The sequence below is a fragment of the Carassius gibelio genome, chromosome A15, assembly GCF_023724105.1.
Source record: "Carassius gibelio isolate Cgi1373 ecotype wild population from Czech Republic chromosome A15, carGib1.2-hapl.c, whole genome shotgun sequence".
Taxonomy (NCBI): Eukaryota; Metazoa; Chordata; class Actinopteri; order Cypriniformes; family Cyprinidae; genus Carassius; species Carassius gibelio.
Window position 1 is genome coordinate 10,868,802 of NC_068385.1, and position 18,478 is coordinate 10,887,279.

At 38.3% G+C, this 18,478-nt stretch overlaps 1 protein-coding gene across 1 annotated transcript in view; it reads left to right on the plus strand.

Annotated features, from left to right (window-relative positions):
• Positions 1-18,478, plus strand: part of LOC128029178 (membrane-associated phosphatidylinositol transfer protein 3) — an 81,734-nt gene that overhangs the window by 51,364 nt on the left and 11,892 nt on the right. Inside the window, exons 7-13 of the mRNA XM_052616784.1 lie at positions 4,092-4,214; positions 4,930-5,099; positions 8,397-8,554; positions 8,706-8,876; positions 13,644-13,844; positions 14,481-14,629; positions 17,370-17,486. Of these exons, the coding sequence (XP_052472744.1) occupies positions 4,092-4,214; positions 4,930-5,099; positions 8,397-8,554; positions 8,706-8,876; positions 13,644-13,844; positions 14,481-14,629; positions 17,370-17,486 (1,089 nt within the window). The remainder of the gene's footprint in view (positions 1-4,091; positions 4,215-4,929; positions 5,100-8,396; positions 8,555-8,705; positions 8,877-13,643; positions 13,845-14,480; positions 14,630-17,369; positions 17,487-18,478) is intronic.

The following is an 18,478-nucleotide window of genomic DNA, read 5'->3' on the forward strand; positions in this document are numbered from 1 at the left end:
AACACCAACAGTTCAGGGGCTACAACAGAGCGTTCTGCGGATCACCTTTATGAGACTGTCCGGGTCTGGAGTCATTAATTGACCTATTGGTAAGCCCCTACCCTCAAACGCAGATGAGCCAATGGCAGTCAAGTATAGGTTGCACGGGGAGCAGAACTCAGACATCTTTAGGTTTCAGCGCCATAGAGAAACATTGCAAACCAAGCAACTTACTTTGGTCAACCTGCGTGGGGAGCTTTTTCACCCTCATGCAAAATTTCATAATAGCACAGGTTCCTATAAGGTGCCACAGAAGTAAAAATAAAAATAGGGAATTTTTATTGATTTTAAAGAAATTGATAACTGATAATTATGTAGGCCATAATTTGTCATTAATTCAACTTATTTTTTAAAATAAGAATTATGCTAAAACAGTGTAATTTCTGGAGAAAAACTAAATTTCTTATGATGCTGCATTCTCATGATGCTGTAAAGTCCAGTCAGGGAGTTGCAGTGAGAACATTTCGGCAAAAGAGCTCAGCAGGGAACACACACTCCCATAAAGCACCACAATTTAATTAATCGAGTTGTTCTTGGTTGGCTTTCTACAACTTAAAAAGAATAATTTTGTATTTCTCCATTGTTCAATTATGTCCATTAAGTAATTCACAGTGTTTCATGGGAATGTAGTTCTCTCCCTCATTAAAGCCGTTAAGCACGAAGTCTTATACATTTGTCTTTTTGTCTGATTTTCAAATACTTTTTGGCTTCAAATAGAAGTTTTTGTAATGTTGTGATTCACCTCATAGATGGTTGGTTTGGTGGTTCATGACTGAGAATACTTCAACAAAGACTTTTAAAAAATCCCTATATAAAAAAAGGGGGGGAAAAAACCTTTTAGAACACATGCCATAGAAAAATTGGGCGGGACTTTTTCACTCTTTTGAAATTATATATTGTTTGCAAAATTTTGCAGAGCAATGGCAAATACGATGTCCTGAAACCATTTCTGGCTGTTTTTCCATAACAAATGAGATCTTTTGAGGGGCCGTACAAGCCATAATTCATTCTGGCACTCTCACACACTTACATTCTCCTTTCACATACATATATTCTTGCTTTCACACACATACAGTACATTCTCCTTCCACATACATACATTAGTACTCTCACAAACATACATTCTCCTTTCACATACATATATTTACATTTATACATTTAGCAGACACTTTTATCCAAAACGACTTACAGTGCATTCAAGCTATACATTTTTACCAGAACATACATTAGTACTCTCACACACATTCATTCTCCTTTCACATACATGCATTTCTACTCTCTCTTACACACATGCATTCTCCTTACACATACATGCATTTCTGCTTTCACACACATACATTCTCCTTTTAGATAGATATTGTTCTACCTTTTTTGATATCCATTACTTCCTGTTTAAGCAGGAAGTCACTCTCAGACCAGGAAATTCATGTGCAAGACTTGCTCAGCTCTTCCTCGCAATTTTACAGTGATGCTATTCAAAGTCATCCTGTTTTCTTTTCAAGTACATATTTTAAGTTTTTAACTTTAACATGACATTATGTAACCTATGTGTTGTACAGATCTGTGTACAAGTGTTATGATACTGATTTTGATTGTATTGACAGGGCTCAACACAAGGTCATTTTCTACTGGCCCGGTTTGGCAGGCCTTGCCACAATCAATCGATTCAATAAATCAATTAATAAGACTTATTGTTTTCATTGTTTACTGTAACAACGTACTGTAATAAATTGTAACCATTTTGCACAAATAGGTACAAAAAAAAAAAAAAAACTGAAATTAAACGTGCTTTTTCAGGTCTTTCAGGTACAGTAGGACTAATTCTATTCTACAGTAGTTAAGTGTGCCCTGATCAAGATTTTTCGTGACCGATTCCAATTGCAGATTATATGTAATAATTCATTTATTTTAAAAACAAATGAGCAGATTCCCATATTTGTTGCCAGTTTATTTAGTTTATTACTTTTTTTTTCACATTAATTCAATGTTTATTTTGTTATGTTAGTGGCCAAACTAATCTTGAAAACAAACAAAGAAAAATATATGCAACATGAAGCAACTGGACAAAACAAAAACATCAGACCGGCTGAATGAATATTTGATTTATGCTCTTTATTATTATTAGTATTTAATTAACTTAATTAGATGTATGTCTGCACTATGTTTGTACTTTCTGTTCTTTAAGCTCTTGACCCCTAGACAAATTCCTTGGCAATAAAGCTCTTTCTGATTCTGATGAAAATGCAAATTAAATCTCTGACTGCAGGTGGCGCTTATAGAACACAAGCAGCGTTTCCTGGGTTATTGCTGTATGCAGCTGCCTAATTAACACAACTTTAATATGTATTTAACGATGGTAAGAGGAAAAAGAAAATGCTATCAAGTGTTTTCCGAAGACAGTCAGTTCTCCTCAGAAATACATCCATATTCACCCACACCCTAATTCCATAAGTATGGTTTTCGTTCAGTATTTCAATAAACTGTTCTGTCTCTGCTTATGCGATTATTCTCTCTTCTTTGGGTCTGTCTTCAGTGCATCTGTCTTAAATATAATATATCACGATGATCATTACGTTTGAGTTACCAAATTGCATCCTGTCAGGAATAACCTGCACGCGCTGTTTTTAACCTGGTCGCTTTTTAATTACTGTCAGTTTAAATGCCAGCGTTGCCAGATATTGAATAATAAACAAAAGAATCTAAAAATAAATAAACCTAAACGAGGTTTATTCACTTCACAAATTAAATGAAAAACACCCCCCGCGTCCTCAATCACAACTCGCTCAGAGACGAGGCCATGTATTTATATATATATATTTTTGTTAAACCAACATATTCGGGTGACCATGATCGCGCCTGACCTCTCTTCCTTTTCCATTATACGCCTGCCGTTTCTATTATACTCTCTCTCACAAATACATAAATTCTTCTCTTACATACACATCTTTTCTTCAGACATACATACATTCTCTCGCTCTCTCCCGCTCTCTAAATATTTGTGTGTGTGTGTAAGTGAAAGGAGAATGTATGTGTGTGAATGCAAAAATATATGTATGTAAAAAGAGAATGTAAGTGTGTAAAAGCTAGAATATATGTATATGGAAGGTGAGAGTGCCAGAATGAATTATGGCTTGTATGGCCTCTCGTAAGATCTGGCCACACAGGCAGATGAGGGTGATCAGTATTAGAAAGGCAAACTGTGTGGAGCATCAGTGGGAAGGGTGTGTGGGTCTCTGGCAACGAAAGTGACTCATCAGTGATGAGTCATTCAAAATAGATGAAAAGGAGGGGGTCTTTCCACTCGTCTTGCTCCATAATCTCACACGATTAATCCAATAACACACTCCTGTCAATTTAGAAGGCAGTGAAAGTGAAAGTGAAAGTGAAAGTGAAGTGACATTCAGCCAAGTATGGTGACCCATACTCAGAATTTGTGCTCTGCATTTAACCCATCCGAAATGCACACACACAGAGCAGTGAACACACACACACACACTGTGAGCACACACCCGGAGCAGTGGGCAGCCATTTATGCTGCGGCGCCCGGGGAGCAGTTGGGGGTTCGATGCCTTGCTCAAGGGCACCTAAGTCGTGGTATTGAAGGTGGAGAGAAAAGGCACAATGATATGCTGAAGTGGTGACCGCAGTTTATTAGCTGTGTGTCAAGCGTCAAATAGGGCCTGAATAGCATATTAGCCTTCTGATTTTGGAGAAGAATGTACTTTTTTACAAAGCATAGGTATGTACGTTGTTTATTTAAAGCATGCCACAGACTCCTCTGTTGTAGACACAGATAATTAGACCTGTGGATTTGTTTGTTTGTGGAGTATCCATACATTAATTGAGCTCACCACAGAGCTGCACATCAACAGCAAACAGGAAAACAGAGAGAGACAGCTCTGTTGTTTTTCTGTATGATTAATTAAACATGTTATTGACTTTCAGGCTGCACTGTAGATTGAGCTGTCTTTATGCAGTCCTGAGATTTGACGGTGTTGGTTGCATGTAAAAACGCTGATTCTGGCCGAATTTGTTTGTGTGTGTTTGTACAGGTGTGTTTGTTGGGTGACTGTGTGGGAGGTGTGCTGTGCTTCGACGCTCTCTGTTTCAGCAACAGCCCACGACACAGCAGCCCCATCCACACCAGCCAACGTAACAGCACAGAGAGCTTAAAGGTATGTACAGAAACACTGAATCACTCGCTCATCTGTAACTTTCATTCCTTGCTTCCCTTGTCTTAGAGTGGTTCTGGTAAAAAAAAAAAGAAATTCACCTGAGTAGGAATATACTGTTGACAATAAATAACAAATCACATATTATCAAATACTGCATGCACGATGAAATGACCTTTATGAAATGACTTTTATATGCTTAGACTGCAATGAGACTTTTTGCTTTTCAGATTTTTCCCCTAGTAGTATCACATCTTTAAAGTTGCGGATGAAATCTCAGCAATGTCACAGCTCTGCTCAGATATGCCAAGATATCAAAGTCTGAATATTTAATATCTCAATATAAAAATGTCCTATTAAAATTCACGGGCGAAGTACCCTCAGCTGTTCTATCCACATTAATTTCATAGCTCTCTATTGTAACTCTGAATGTCGATAATTGTCTCATTTGTGTTTATTTTTATCTCCGAAGCCTCTGATGAAACAGAAGCATCACTCAGAGCTCATTTTAGTCTTCTGAGCTATGAAAGAGCAACTTCTGAGCAGATTCCTTTGGGTTTTCTAATCACACTTCTGTGATCTTCAGGGAGCACAGAACAGCTGTCACATCAGACACATCATCCAGACTTTATTTGACACTGTACTTCTGAGATTTTTATATTTGCACATTTAAAAATGATGACTGTTCAACTGGCTGTCTCACATTTTACATACTCAGGATAACCCTGAGGTCAGTCCGAGTCTGAGCTCCAGCAAACGTCTTAGCAGGAGCAACATTGACTTATCTGCCCCCAGTGAGACCCGCAACAGGAAAACTCCCCTCAGCCGCAAACAGAGCGACTCGTTTGATGGAGACTCCTCTGGCAGCCAGCACCACCCGTTCCTCAGGTACTGCATGCTTGCTGACCAAAGTTTAGATCTCTTGGAAATGCTGCGAGTAAATGTTTCTATTACCATATTTTCTCCATGCAGAAACAATTTAAAACAATATGTTGTTGTTGTGTTTTTATTCTTGTTTTTTTTTTAGTAGACTGGCATGTTATCATTGGCATGAGTTTGAGGTGCGATTGCTCATTTTAATTTTAATTTTTCCAACAAAAAAAGAAGGGAACAATTGCATTAGTTTCATAATTGGTTTTAATAAATTGGCATTTCTTTTTATTGTTTTTGGCTCAAAAAAGCATTCTTAGTTATTTTTAGGATTATCATACTTCCATTTTATGTTTCTTTTAGTAAATAAACGGAGGAAGATTACCCAGATATGTTCCCCTGGACAAGACATACATGAATGTATCTCCCTTTTTCCCAGTTCTGTTTATCAATATTATCTGCTTGATGGCATGTTGTATCTGCCTGCAGTGCTATTAATAGTCAGATCCGTAGTCAGTGTGCAAGAACTGTATGAGAGATTGAAGCACGAATGAACAATGCCTTTTTGGCAGAGGTTGCTCAATACCATAGCAGCAAAGGACCAAATATCCAACTGTTTATCTTCTAAATTATCCTCTTTAGGGTATTGATGTGCCTAGAGAGATTTCTCTCCACTGTTGTTGTCGTACGTCTCCAGCGAAGCTCTTTTTTTATGTTCCTGAATATTACTGTGTACAACAAAAGTGTTCCATGTTTTGACCCTCAGTTACAGCTAACAATTTATGTCATTGTGCATAAAATTACATATCAAATGAAGAAGTATTCTCATTCAGCTTCGGATAGCTTCTAAGCTGTGTCATGTCAAGGGGGAAATGAAGTTACTGGGTAATACAAAAACGGTTTTAAATCAAATTTGAACACAAATTAGAACTAGAAAGTACACCTAGCTAGTACCGGAGTCTGAGATGGTTTGAGCATTGTGACATTGTGCATTATTCTGCTGGAAGTAGCCATCAGAAGATGGGTACACTGTATTCATAAAGGGATGGATATGGTCAGCAACAATACTCAGGTAGGCTGTGGTGATTAAATGAAGCTCAATTAGTACTAAAGGGCCCAAAGTGTGCCAAGAACATATCCCCCACACCATTAAACTGCCACCATCAGCCTGAACCATTGAGACAAGGCAGGATGGATCCAGGCTTTCATGTTCTTTACCCAAATTCTGAGCCTACCATCTGAATGTCGCAGTAGAAATTGAGACTCATCAGACCATGCAATGTTTTTCCAATCTTCTATTGTCCAATTTTGGTGAGCCTGTGTGAATTGTTTCCTGTTCTTAGCTGACAGGAGCGGCACCCGGTGGGGTCTTCTGCTGCTGTAGCACATCTGCTTCAGGGTTCAATGTGTTGTGCATTCACAGATGGTTTTCTGCATACCTTGGGTGTAACGAGTGGTTTTTGAGTTACTGTTGCCTTTCTATCATCTCTAACCATTCTGCCCATTCTCCTCTGACCTCTGACATCAACAAGGCATTTTTGTCCACATAACTGCCGCTCAATGGATATTTTCTCTTTTTCGGACCATTCTCTGTAAACCCTAGAGATGGTTGTGCATGAAAATCCCAGTAAATCAGTAGATTTTGAAATGCTCAGACCAGCCTGTGTGCCACCAACAACCATTCCACATTCAAAGTCACTTAAATCCCCTTTCTTCCCCGTTCTGATGCTCGGTTTGAACTTCACATGTACAGCTTACCCTGAAAAAAAAATGCTTCATTTAGTAATTCAGCCTAATCTTTCATCAAAAATGATTTTTTTATCTTTTGGTATTTCATCAACAAGCCTTCTTTTTTGTATGTTTAAATGTATGTTTAGACCACAATACATTTGCTGTTACATAAAACATTTTTTTATTTTCCACATAGAAAATGCATATTGATATGCAAAATACAAACATTTTTTATACATCATTATAAAAAAGTTAGCTTAAGGGCACTGTGATGCTTGGTTGCCTTACCGTCTGATATTACTGATGATTGATCTAGCAACATTCTCAATACCAGCCTGTACAATGCAAGTTATCTTATCCAGAGGTTTTTATATCTTGCACCTTTGTGCAGCCAGTCACTAAAGGGCCGCTGAGAGGAGTACTGGACAAAAGCACTGTTTCTCACCCAGGACTGATAGTGCTGGACCTTAGGGAGACTTATCACTTAGCTCATCCATACCCCTCAGCTCTACTACATTTCACTCCCAATCATCTGTCCCCGGGTTCCTGCACACCCCATCCTCTTCACACTCAGTCTGAGGAGAGATAGCCAGTCAGAGCCTTTAAGAGCTTTTCTGTCATCACTCCTAGCATGATGGTAATAAAGTCAAACAATGTGTGAAAACGGTGTAGATTTGAAAGGCAGTGAGGAGGAGTGGAAGTTTAGTTGTTGACTGTTTAATAGAAAGATCCTTGATGTAATCTGTTGGGGTTGGATATGATTTTATATGAGGGTATATGCACATTATATACAACTGTATATTCTGCTTTGTTTTGTCTGGGTGCTCTGGAAGGGTTAAATAAAAAGCTCACCAAAAAGTTTATTAAGTTTTTAATAAATAAGTAATTATCAGTTTTTAAAGTTGCTGAAAATTAACTCACTCTCAGGCCATCAAGGATGAGTTTGTTTCTGGAGAAAGCAATATTATGAATGGAGGATTGTATTTTAACCAGAAGCAACAACAACAACAAAAAATGTCTTAGTGGATTTTTTTTTTTTTTAAACACGTTGCTTCTCAATTCAAAAATATTACATTGATTCAGTGGATTTGTGTGGATTATTTGTGGATTACTGTGATATTTTTATCAGCTGTTTGGACTCATTCTGATGGCACCCATTCACTGAAGAGGATCTATTGTTGAGCAAATAATGTTATGCTAAATTTCTCCAAATCTTTTTTTGATGAAACCGATTTGAGTGTTCCTTGAGTGTTCCTGTGGCTCAAGTGGTAAGGCATTGTGTTAGCAGCGCAAGGTTGTGGGTTCGATTCCCAGGGAACACATGTTGGGTTTAAACTGTTAGCCTGAGTGCACTGTAAGTAGCTTTGGATAAAAGCATCTGCTAAATGCATAAATTTAATTTAAATTTATTGAAGAAACAAATGCATTTACATCTTGGATGGCCTAAGGTGAAAATTTACAGAAAATATTTGTGTGAACCATCCATTTAAACAACAACTTCCACATTGCCCAGAGTCATCCAAAAGCAACACTTATGTGGCATCACTTAAATGTAAATGTCATCTTTTGTGTGTATGTATTCAGTCTGATACAGGATGGAACAGACCTGAGACCAAGCAGCAGCACCAGTCTAGTGTTGAATCCAGGTCGCTTTGACTTTGAGGTGTCGGATTGTTTTCTGCTGGGTTGTCCTCTTGGATTGGTGCTAGCCATGAGACGCACTGTGCTTCCAGCTGTCCAGGGTTGGTGTGAAAATACTCCAATTAATGACCAGGACACATTGCCCTCTGAATACGCTGGCAGACATGTCTGTTAGGTTTGGTTTTCTTTCTCCTCAATCATATTTACAATTAATTTTGTCTTTTTTTTTTGTCTTTTCTGTTTATCCTGCAGTGTCTCAGCTCCGGCCTGCATGTTCACAGATCTTCAACCTGTTTTACCCTTCTGACCCGTCGGCCTCTAGACTGGAGCCGTTGCTGCACTCTCAATTCCACAAACTGCCTCCTTTCCCTGTGCCCCGCTACCAGCGTTATCCTCTGGGAGACGGCCGTTCCACTCTTATCGGTAAGTGAGAGATCCCATTGAGAATCAATTAAACTGTTCACCACTAAACCCCATGCACAAGAAGGAAAAAAAAAAGCAATATTCACTCATTTGTGCCTTTTATTATGTTTCATAATTGCTTTGTCACAGGGATGCGCTTATCTTGGGTTGCCAGATTGTCTCTGTGTGCTATTTTAAGGAATTATTCTGGTTTGGTTGTTAACAAGGTTTTCTGCGGAAGAAACTACACTGGATTTTTCTGTGACTTTGTCTTTTTGTATGCATCCTTTTCCAGACAGTCGACTGCTAACGTGAGCAATACTGTGCCTCCTCTCGCCCCCCTTACATTCTTTAACTCAGTGTCAGATTCCCTGGGGTTCTACCAAGTTCTGCAGACTGGTGTCTCGCTCTGTAATGAGTTCCTGATTTATTTAGAGCCTATTTTATCCTGCTTTGCAGGCATATTTAACTTATATGTCATCCATTTTAGGATCATTCTATATTCTAGGCTAGGCCTAGAAGTAAGACAAATATTATTGGGCTAATGATATATCATATAGAAATCTTTCAATGACATAAATAATGAACCTTGCTAAACTAGTGTTTTAATATTATTCGTATAATAGTATAGTATTTATTATTGTTTTGAATTAGCTTGGTTTTCTTATATTCATTTAATTTTAGATTTTGTCATTTGATGCGATCGTGATTTTTACTATTTTTATTACTATTTTAATTTTTTTTAATTGTTCAGTTTTATTTTTAGGAATTGTAGTATTTCAGTTATTTTATTTCAGTTAGTTTTCTAATTTAGTTTGTATTGTTTGCATCTAACACACCCACACACACACACACACACACATATAACAAATTTGGGTGTTATTTCAGTTAACAGATTTTTTAGAAGATTAAAAGATAAGAATTAATTCAAAATATCTACTTAAACAATGAAAAGTAAACTCGTTTGAAAATGCTTAATGATAATTATCTCAAGAAACATACAAATCCACTCTTGAAACTTGAAACCTTGCAACACAACACAATGCAACAGAGAGAGGCATCAACCATTGAGAGGAAGCAGTCTGTGTCTCACAGGAAATGTGACACTGACTTTTAATTATATCAAGTCTCACTCTGCTGATCATAGGCAAAGAATGTCACAATATTTGTTGGATACTGAGGCGTGGATGTGTCTAATTTATTGGATGCGCACACCCACCACACACACATGCTCTGTTTTAATGCAGTACTTAATAATTGCCTTCCTAATGGAGTATCTCTGGAGTGGCCTCCCTTGTGTTAAGTTCTTTCAGTATGAATCATTACAGATTTACTCAGTGGGTCTTTAATGTGACAAATGTATCTCATATCCATCTGTTTATGTGTTTACGCTGTTCCTGTCCATTTGGATTCATTCATTTCATTCGGCGGTTGACTGAAAATCCGGAGCCATTCATTTCAAGTAGCTGGAAACTGGGGACTGCGATCCCAAAGCCATATGTGAAGTGACATCATGGAGTTATTTTTCTCATTACACTGAAGAACAGCCTGATTCTTTCCACTGAACTCTGTATTGCCGTGAGCCCCTCATGCCCAGAGCTCATATACCACCTCGCCCTCATCTCAAAGGTCTCTAGTGTTATTCTACAGCACTGTAGTAAATGCTGTATCCTGCTGTGCCTGAGTTTTAAATCTTCTTTAGAGTTGCCTGGGCATTTTGAAGTCACACTAAGCCAGTATTTTGAGCAGGACCTTTTACTCAGTTGACCCTCCGCAAAGACCCACCCCCTTAGTTACTGTTGCTACGTTCGACAAGCCATGGTGCTCTCACGCCACACGTCATGGTGGAGAGAAAGGACCAGGCCTGGGATGTTTTATGTTTTTTTTGTGTGAGCTTGTTTTGTTTGTTTTGCTTATTTTTTTTTTATTAAAGTGTACTTTCATATTGAGCCAGTTCCTTGTTCCAGGGTTTTGGCTCCAATGTAATGAAGTTAGTTGTTATGGGAAGGAGAAGGTGGGATCTGGCCCAAAATCAACATAGACTTAATTGTTTTTTTTATTAATATTTTCATTACTTATTTTCTCGTAATAATTAAATGGAATGTAGACATACTTTATGTCCCTTTATCACAGAACATGTCAGTGATTCCTGATTAATCAGTGGCAAAAAAAAATGTAAGTGTAATATTACATTTCTATAAATTATACAGTATTTACAGCTTCCAAACTTTGATTGTGTAATATCCAAAACACTAAATTACAAAATTTTAGGGGAATACGCTCCACTTTAAGGACAAAAAATGGATAGGAGAGTAGATTAATGAATGTCGGTGCACTTGAATTTGAAAAATAATGTGCATTCACGTCTTTCCATGGTTGAAACAAGATCATTTCTAATGTTTATGTCATGCTATAACTAGTAAAGAGGACGAGATGATCAGTTCATGTGCCGCTTGAACTGTGACACTACATTGATCTGTCCCGAGTCACGTCGCATTAAAGAGTCACAGAACGGTACTTATTGTTTGAATTTCTTAAGAAGTGGCTATTTAATTGTATGTTTTCAGTTATCCTCCTTGATGTATTATCATTGCATCTGTGCTCTCTAGCTGTAGAGTGTTAAGTGTTTGTTCATTTGTCAAACTAATCTCTCACGCAAATGTTTCATCAGTGTGGTGATCACAACAGAATATGTTTGCTACCATTTATATGCAGGTTTCGTCTTGGTAAGAATGAGTGGGATTGCTGTGAAAAGCCCATCGCTCACATAAATAGATGGCTTTGGTATTGCTAATGAACTCTGTATCGAAAGTGTGATCAGTCTGTCTGCCTGTTCCTCGTGTCTGCATAAAGAGCAGTCTCCTTTCCTGTGTTAATCCGGATTTGGCGTAATGGTGCTGTCTGATTCCCGTCCACGCTTTCTGAAGAGAGAGCACCTGTGAATTATTATTCTGCGGGAAAAAGGCAAGCTGAGAGAGACTGCAAAACTCTTCCCACGTACAGTAGGAGAGTTTGGCTGTCTGGAGCTTTTTACAGATTGTGGCTACTGTTGGAGCAGACGTAAGCAGATTCTGAACACACCTTAGCTAAGCTCTCAGAGATGTCAGCGTGACTGGAAAGCAGTAAAATCACAGAGGCTCGTTCTGATGACCAGCACTGATAGGACTGCCCCAACTAGAATTCCATCACTAGAGTGATGGACATTTATGTTAAGTTAACTTTAAATGATTTCTATATGAGTGTATCCATTGCAACTAGGCATTTAAACCTGTGTCATACTTTTGAAAAGAGGCTGATATGATTTATAATGCCGTCCCCTTGCTTTTTAGAATTATCCTACGCTCCTGTCTGTTACAGACATTCAACCATCCCTGTCCCCCACATTTCAGTGACTGTCTTCATAATTGAAGCCCTGGCCATTTGTGAGCCCAAGGCAATGGCAAAAGAGAGAAGCCAATTGCTGGAATGACAGAAGAGAGGTGTTCTTCACCATCTGTAGTGGTCAGTGGCACACCGCTGCCAATGTCACACACACATATTCCCGCTTACACGTGTATGTGGTTGTGCCCGTAATGTGGGCCAACCTAATGGGATGTTTTCTGCACAGGCTGCTGGACTAATGAAAACAGATTCGATTTCCCCCTGTCAGAAATAACAGGCCATGTGTGCACGAGGCAGCAGGCATATAAAGGGACAGATTAGCCAAGGTGGACACTTAAAGAATTTCTGCCTGCATGTCATTCTGTGTTCTCAAAGAGGGAGGAAAGAAGAGCACTTGATCCCTGTCAGGAAGCATTTAGGGCCATTGCACAAACATAGTTTGACGTTGTGGTGAGTTATATTGAGAGTGAAAGGGAGGCTTTTGTTGTTTTGGTTGTGCAGTGGGGAAGTCGTGGCCTAATGATTAGAGGGTTGGACTCCCAATCGAAGGGTTGTGAGTTCGAGTCTCGGGCTGGACGGAATTGTGGGGTGGAGGTAGTGCATGAACGTCTCTCTCTCCACCTTCAATACCATGACTTAGGTGCCCTTGAACAAGGCATCGAACCCCCAACTGCTCTCCGGGCACCGCAGCATAAATGGCTGCCCACTGCTCCGGGTGTGTGCTCACAGTGTGTGTGTATGTGTGTGTGTGCACTTCGGATGGGTTAAATGCAGAGCACAAATTCTGAGTATGGGTCACCCTACTTGGCTGAATGTCACTTTCACTTCACTTCAGTGGCTGAGGGTTTTATAAATTCAATTCAAACAGGCAATTCTGGGGTCAGGGTGTGGTGTTTTCTATAATTGTACCAGTTCTCTTTCTTTCTGTTTTTCTCACACACAAACACACATATTGCATAATATTCACAGACTTTCCATTAAATCAAAAAATATGTGTATAATTAATATTAGTTAAATTAAATATTATATGAATTGTATTAATTTATATTAATATAACCTAATATATTAATTAAATTAATATTCATAATATTTTAAATTCAATCAAATTAAAAATCTAATTTAGAGAGTTGTTGTATTATTGCAGTTTTGGATTCCCAGATTCTTTCCAAATTAATTACTGAACCCAATACTTGAACATTATTTTTTTCTTTCTTTTAAAAGCTAGAGATGTGTTAACTACACCAAAAAATAATAATAATATTATGGCAAGAAATATTCATATAAGATTTTGATTGTTTATTAGTACCACAGGCAGATATTGTACTGAAGCCAAAATCCTGATATTGATCCAACCCTAATGTCCATATCCAACTGTCACCATCATGATCTGTTTTTTTTTTTCTCCAGTTGATGAAATCCACAGCTACTCTGATGTGTTCCTGCCCGGCAGCACGGTTCCGGCGGGCGCTCCGCACTCCTCCTCTCCCCAGACAGAGCACAGTGCAGGTGGGCGGGTGGGCGTTGAGGTCCGCAGGTCCAGTTTGACCAGCATGGACAGCCAGTTTTCGGGCTGCTGGGAGAGCAAGCTGAGCAGCACCATCACCAACAGTGAGTGGGCAGCGGGTGGGCGGGCTCCAGGCACAAAATAAAATTCTCTTACTAAGTTTATCTAAAGCTCTTTGGTCTTTTGTTAGACCTGTTCTTCACTCCATACTCCACAAATCTCATAATTAGAGATGCTTTTTGCTCTCCAGCCAAGCAATGCAGTGTTAAGGGCTCTCTATGCTGCCAAAAGGTCTGCTACAGTCTATCTCTGTTCAAGTAGATCATATCTCAGCTGCAGAGGAAGGACATAATGGAAGTTATTAGTACAAAACATGGCAGTTTTATTGACACTGTTTTATTCTTACAAGATATGCCTGTCTCTGATGAGATATATACAGTATGAAACGGTACAGTAGAGGCAAGTGTGCTATTATGTTTAGCTTTATTCTCTATTATATGTTTTTCTTTTATATATAAGGGCATAAAAATGGTCTTAAAAGTGGGGAAACGTATTATAAACCCTGTCATTCTGGTTTATGAATGTTAATCAGGTGACACTCTTCCCAGTAGGAACTGAAAGTTATGTGGTTGCCAGGTACCTGCTTTTATCGTGCTTTAATCATTAAAGAAATCATATTGATTTCAGACAAATGTGGACAGTTGTGTGTATTAACCAAACTGTGTTTTTGTGTGTGATAGTTTCCAGTAGCTGGTGGGGGTCTAAACGGTTGGATTACACTCTGTACTGTCCAGACGTTCTGACATCATTCCCCACCGTGGCTCTTCCTCATCTGTTTCACGCTTCTTACTGGGAATCCACCGATGTGGTCGCCTTCCTTCTACGACAGGTACATTCAGAGCCATTTATTAAACATGGAACAAAGGTCAAAATCGTCTTCCATTTTGTTATAGGACAGTGACACCTCAAATCATCCCGAGTTGTGTGGAGGACTGAACCCTGAACCCTGAACTTCGTAGGAGTTTGCTACAGCCATTGTATTTTTTTGTTTGTTTTGTTGTGCATCCTTAAGGTCAAAGAAATGTAAATAACTTTTGGACTCCCTGACTATTGCTCTCCTCATGTAAGAGAAATCAAATTAGTCCTACGTGACAAGACTGCAACCTCTACTTCTAAGATAGCAACCTCTATCTGTCCTCTATCAAAAGAGTCCTTTCTCTCTGTCGTGCTCTTCTTAATATGTTCCTAATTCATCTCCTTCCTTCGTCTCTGTCTTCTGTGCTGGAAATTTCGATTCTCCCAAAGTACTGCATCTCATTCTAATATACCTTCTTTATTCATATCAGACATACCTCTGGCTGAGAGACATATAAATGTGGCACATCCTTCACTTTCAGAGACTTTTGAAGATCAAATCACTAATGTAGTTCTCAATGCAGATGTACACAGGCTTCGCTCTTAGAGTGTCAAATGCAAATGGCACCTCTTATTAAATTCGCTCTTAAGAAGTGGCCTCGGCACAGGTGGAGAGGAAGAAGTCAATTTAGGCAAATGATAGACCAATCTATCTTTCTGAATGCAGTTCCTTCAGAATTATCTTTGCCTGCATGAAGGAGAGAAATAGAGCTGACCAGCTGCAGTGTTTTGTTCTGTGTTTTTATTAAGCGAATTTGCTCTTTCAGTTAAATAACAGCAGTGATGTGAGATTGACACCTTCTCTTAGACATGATGACCGCATACAATCCATACTTTACTGTCCATTTTGTATAATTTCTATCCAAGGATAATTTGCAGATACTACTAAAAGTTGTTTGTAGTCCAACATTCCAGTATCTGTCTCGGCGAGTGGCATACATTTAAGGTGGGATGACCTGTAATTTAACCAAGGGCAGGCAGGAAACCTGTTATCTGTTGGAAAACAATTGTATTTCTGTGTACTGCTGCTAATTCCACAGATATTTTTAATTTAACCTTTAACATCCCTTAGAGGTTGCATAAAAAACATTTGCTGCTACTTCAAATCAAAAAACATCTTGATAAAACAATTTTGAGGAGTTATAGACAAATATCAAATCTTCCTTTTATAGGCAATATTATTGAAAATGTAGTCTTTAATAAGCTGAACAAATGCTAAAACTTAATTTGATACCAGGACAATTTTCAATCTGTTTTCTGATCGCATCACAGCAGAGAGAAAGAAAAATGAAAGGTCATTAAGATAATAAATTATATCTGCTTAAATTCTGATTCTGCCAAAATATCAGTAATGGTACTACTAGATCTCAGTGCTGCATTCTAAACTGTTGATCATAACATACTATTAGAGAGACTAGAAAACTGGGTCAGGCCTTCTGGGATGGTAATCAAATGGTTCAGGTCATACTCAGAAGGGAGAGGTTATTTTGTGAGTATAGGAGAGCATAAGTCTAAGTGGACGTCTATGACATACGGAGTCCCACAAGGCTCAATTCTTGTACAGCTCTTGTTTAGCCTGTATATTACTCCCACTAAGTCAAATAATTAGAAAGAACCAAATTGCCTATCACAACTATGCTGATGATACCCAGATTAACCTAGCCTTATCTCCAAATAACTACAGCCCCATTGACTCCCTCTGCCAATGCATTGATGAAATTAACAGTTGAATGTGTCAGAATTTTCTTCAGTTAAACAAGGAAAAAAACTAGTCATTTTATTTGGAAACAAAGATTAAGTTAGTTATCAAGGTGAATGCATACCTTGACTCTATAGGGGTCTAACAACTAAAAATCAAGTCAGAAATCTTGGTGTGATTCTGGAGACAGACCTTAGTTTCAGTATGTATGTCAAAGCAGTAACTAAATCAGCATACTATCATATAAAAAACTAGATGTTTTTTCCCAGTCTTGACTTAGAGAAACTTGTTCATGCCTTTATCACCAGCAGGGTGGACTATTGTAATGGGCTCCTCACTGTGCTTCCAAAGATGACCATTAGACAGCTGCAGCTCATCCAGAACACTGCTGCCAGGATTCTGACTAGAACCAGAAAATCTGAGCATATCACACCAGTCGTCGGGTCCTTACACTGGCTTCCAGTTACATTTAGGATTGATTTTAAAGTACTTTTACTCATTTAAAATTCACTCAATGGCCTAGGGCCAAAATTAACAGCAGATATGTTCAATGAATATAAACCTAACAGAACACTCAGATCATTAGGATCGAGTCAGTTAGAAATACCAAGTTCACACAAAACAAGGGGAGTCTGCTTTTAGCTATTATGCCGCCCACAGTTGGAATCAGCTTCCTGAAGAGATCAGATGTGCTAAAACATTAGTCACATTTAAATGCAGACTCAGAACACATCCGTTTAGCTGTGCATTTATTGAATGAGCCCTGTGAGATGTCTGAAATGTCTGCACTATATTTTATGTATTCTTAACTGTTTAAAATTCATTTTAAACCTTTTAAATAAATTCTTAATCATTTTCAAAGTTTTTAAATTCTTTGTTTTATTGTTGTGATTTTTTGAGACCCCTTTTCTCTTTTATGGAAAGCACTTTTAATTACCATTGTGTATGAAATGTGCTATATAAATAAACCATACTTGCCTTGCATAACAATAATATCTGTGTGATTGATTGATAGGTGATGCACTGTGACTATGTGAAAGCCCAAGAGATGGACAACTCTGACTCTGCCCCCTTCTCACCTTCAAGTCCAAGGGAGAAGTGGCTACGTAGACGCACACATGTCAAGCTTAGGGTAAGGACAAACATTGCCAAGCTGACAAAAAACACATTGTCACATACATTGGAAAACCTCCAAACACCATTAAGCTTCATGTTCTCACCCAGGAATGCAGTGCATTGATGCAAGTTCAACCTACTCTTCATTTTAAGTGTCTGTTGTGATTAATTGTAGACCTCTGTGCATGAAATCTGCTGAGAAAAGTTATCCATCAGGTATATGTCAGTGTGATAGAGGTTTCCGTCTGCAGAAGTGTCAGACAATGTTGCCTCTTGAAATTGATTTTCAGTGGTTATTATGTGGGTATATTATTTTTCTAACCACATAAAAACACACCGCGTGATATATTGTTACTATATTGGTTATTGACTGAGTGTTTTTATTTATCAAATCAATCAGTGTTGGATTCTTAAAGTTGCAATAAAACAGAAGTAGCAGCAGATGTTTTCTTCCATATTGTGACATAAATCCAAATAAGACAGATTATCAGAACAAAAAAAATCTAGGCTGGGGACTTTGTTCCATCCATCGTCTGAAGCATGTCTGAATGCAAGCTTGATTGTAAGAAAGGGGTAAATGATTGAAACTAAATGATTGGAGAAGTCTGGCATACGTCACCAGAGGAGTCTCTGAGATTTCACTGGATAATCAAGAATTTTAACATCAGTTCCTTATTTAAATCCCTAATAATAATAGTAATGAAAATAATTATTAAGTATATTGTCTGCTGTCACTGTAGATTTTGATGTATTAGCTGTTTCGATTGGAAATTTTTTTAAATATCCAGGGCATTTTTGTCCCTTTTGAATGTCATTTTTCCCCCTGAGCCCTGGCTAATTTCTGACTCCGGTCTGCAGATTCAGACAGACATATATACACACACACACACACAAACACAAATCACTCAAGTAAAAATGTGGACTGCAGCAGAGTCCTGACATTGTATGAGGACTAAAAATATCCTCCCTCCGCCAGGGCTTTGAGTTTCTCAAACACGGCACACAATA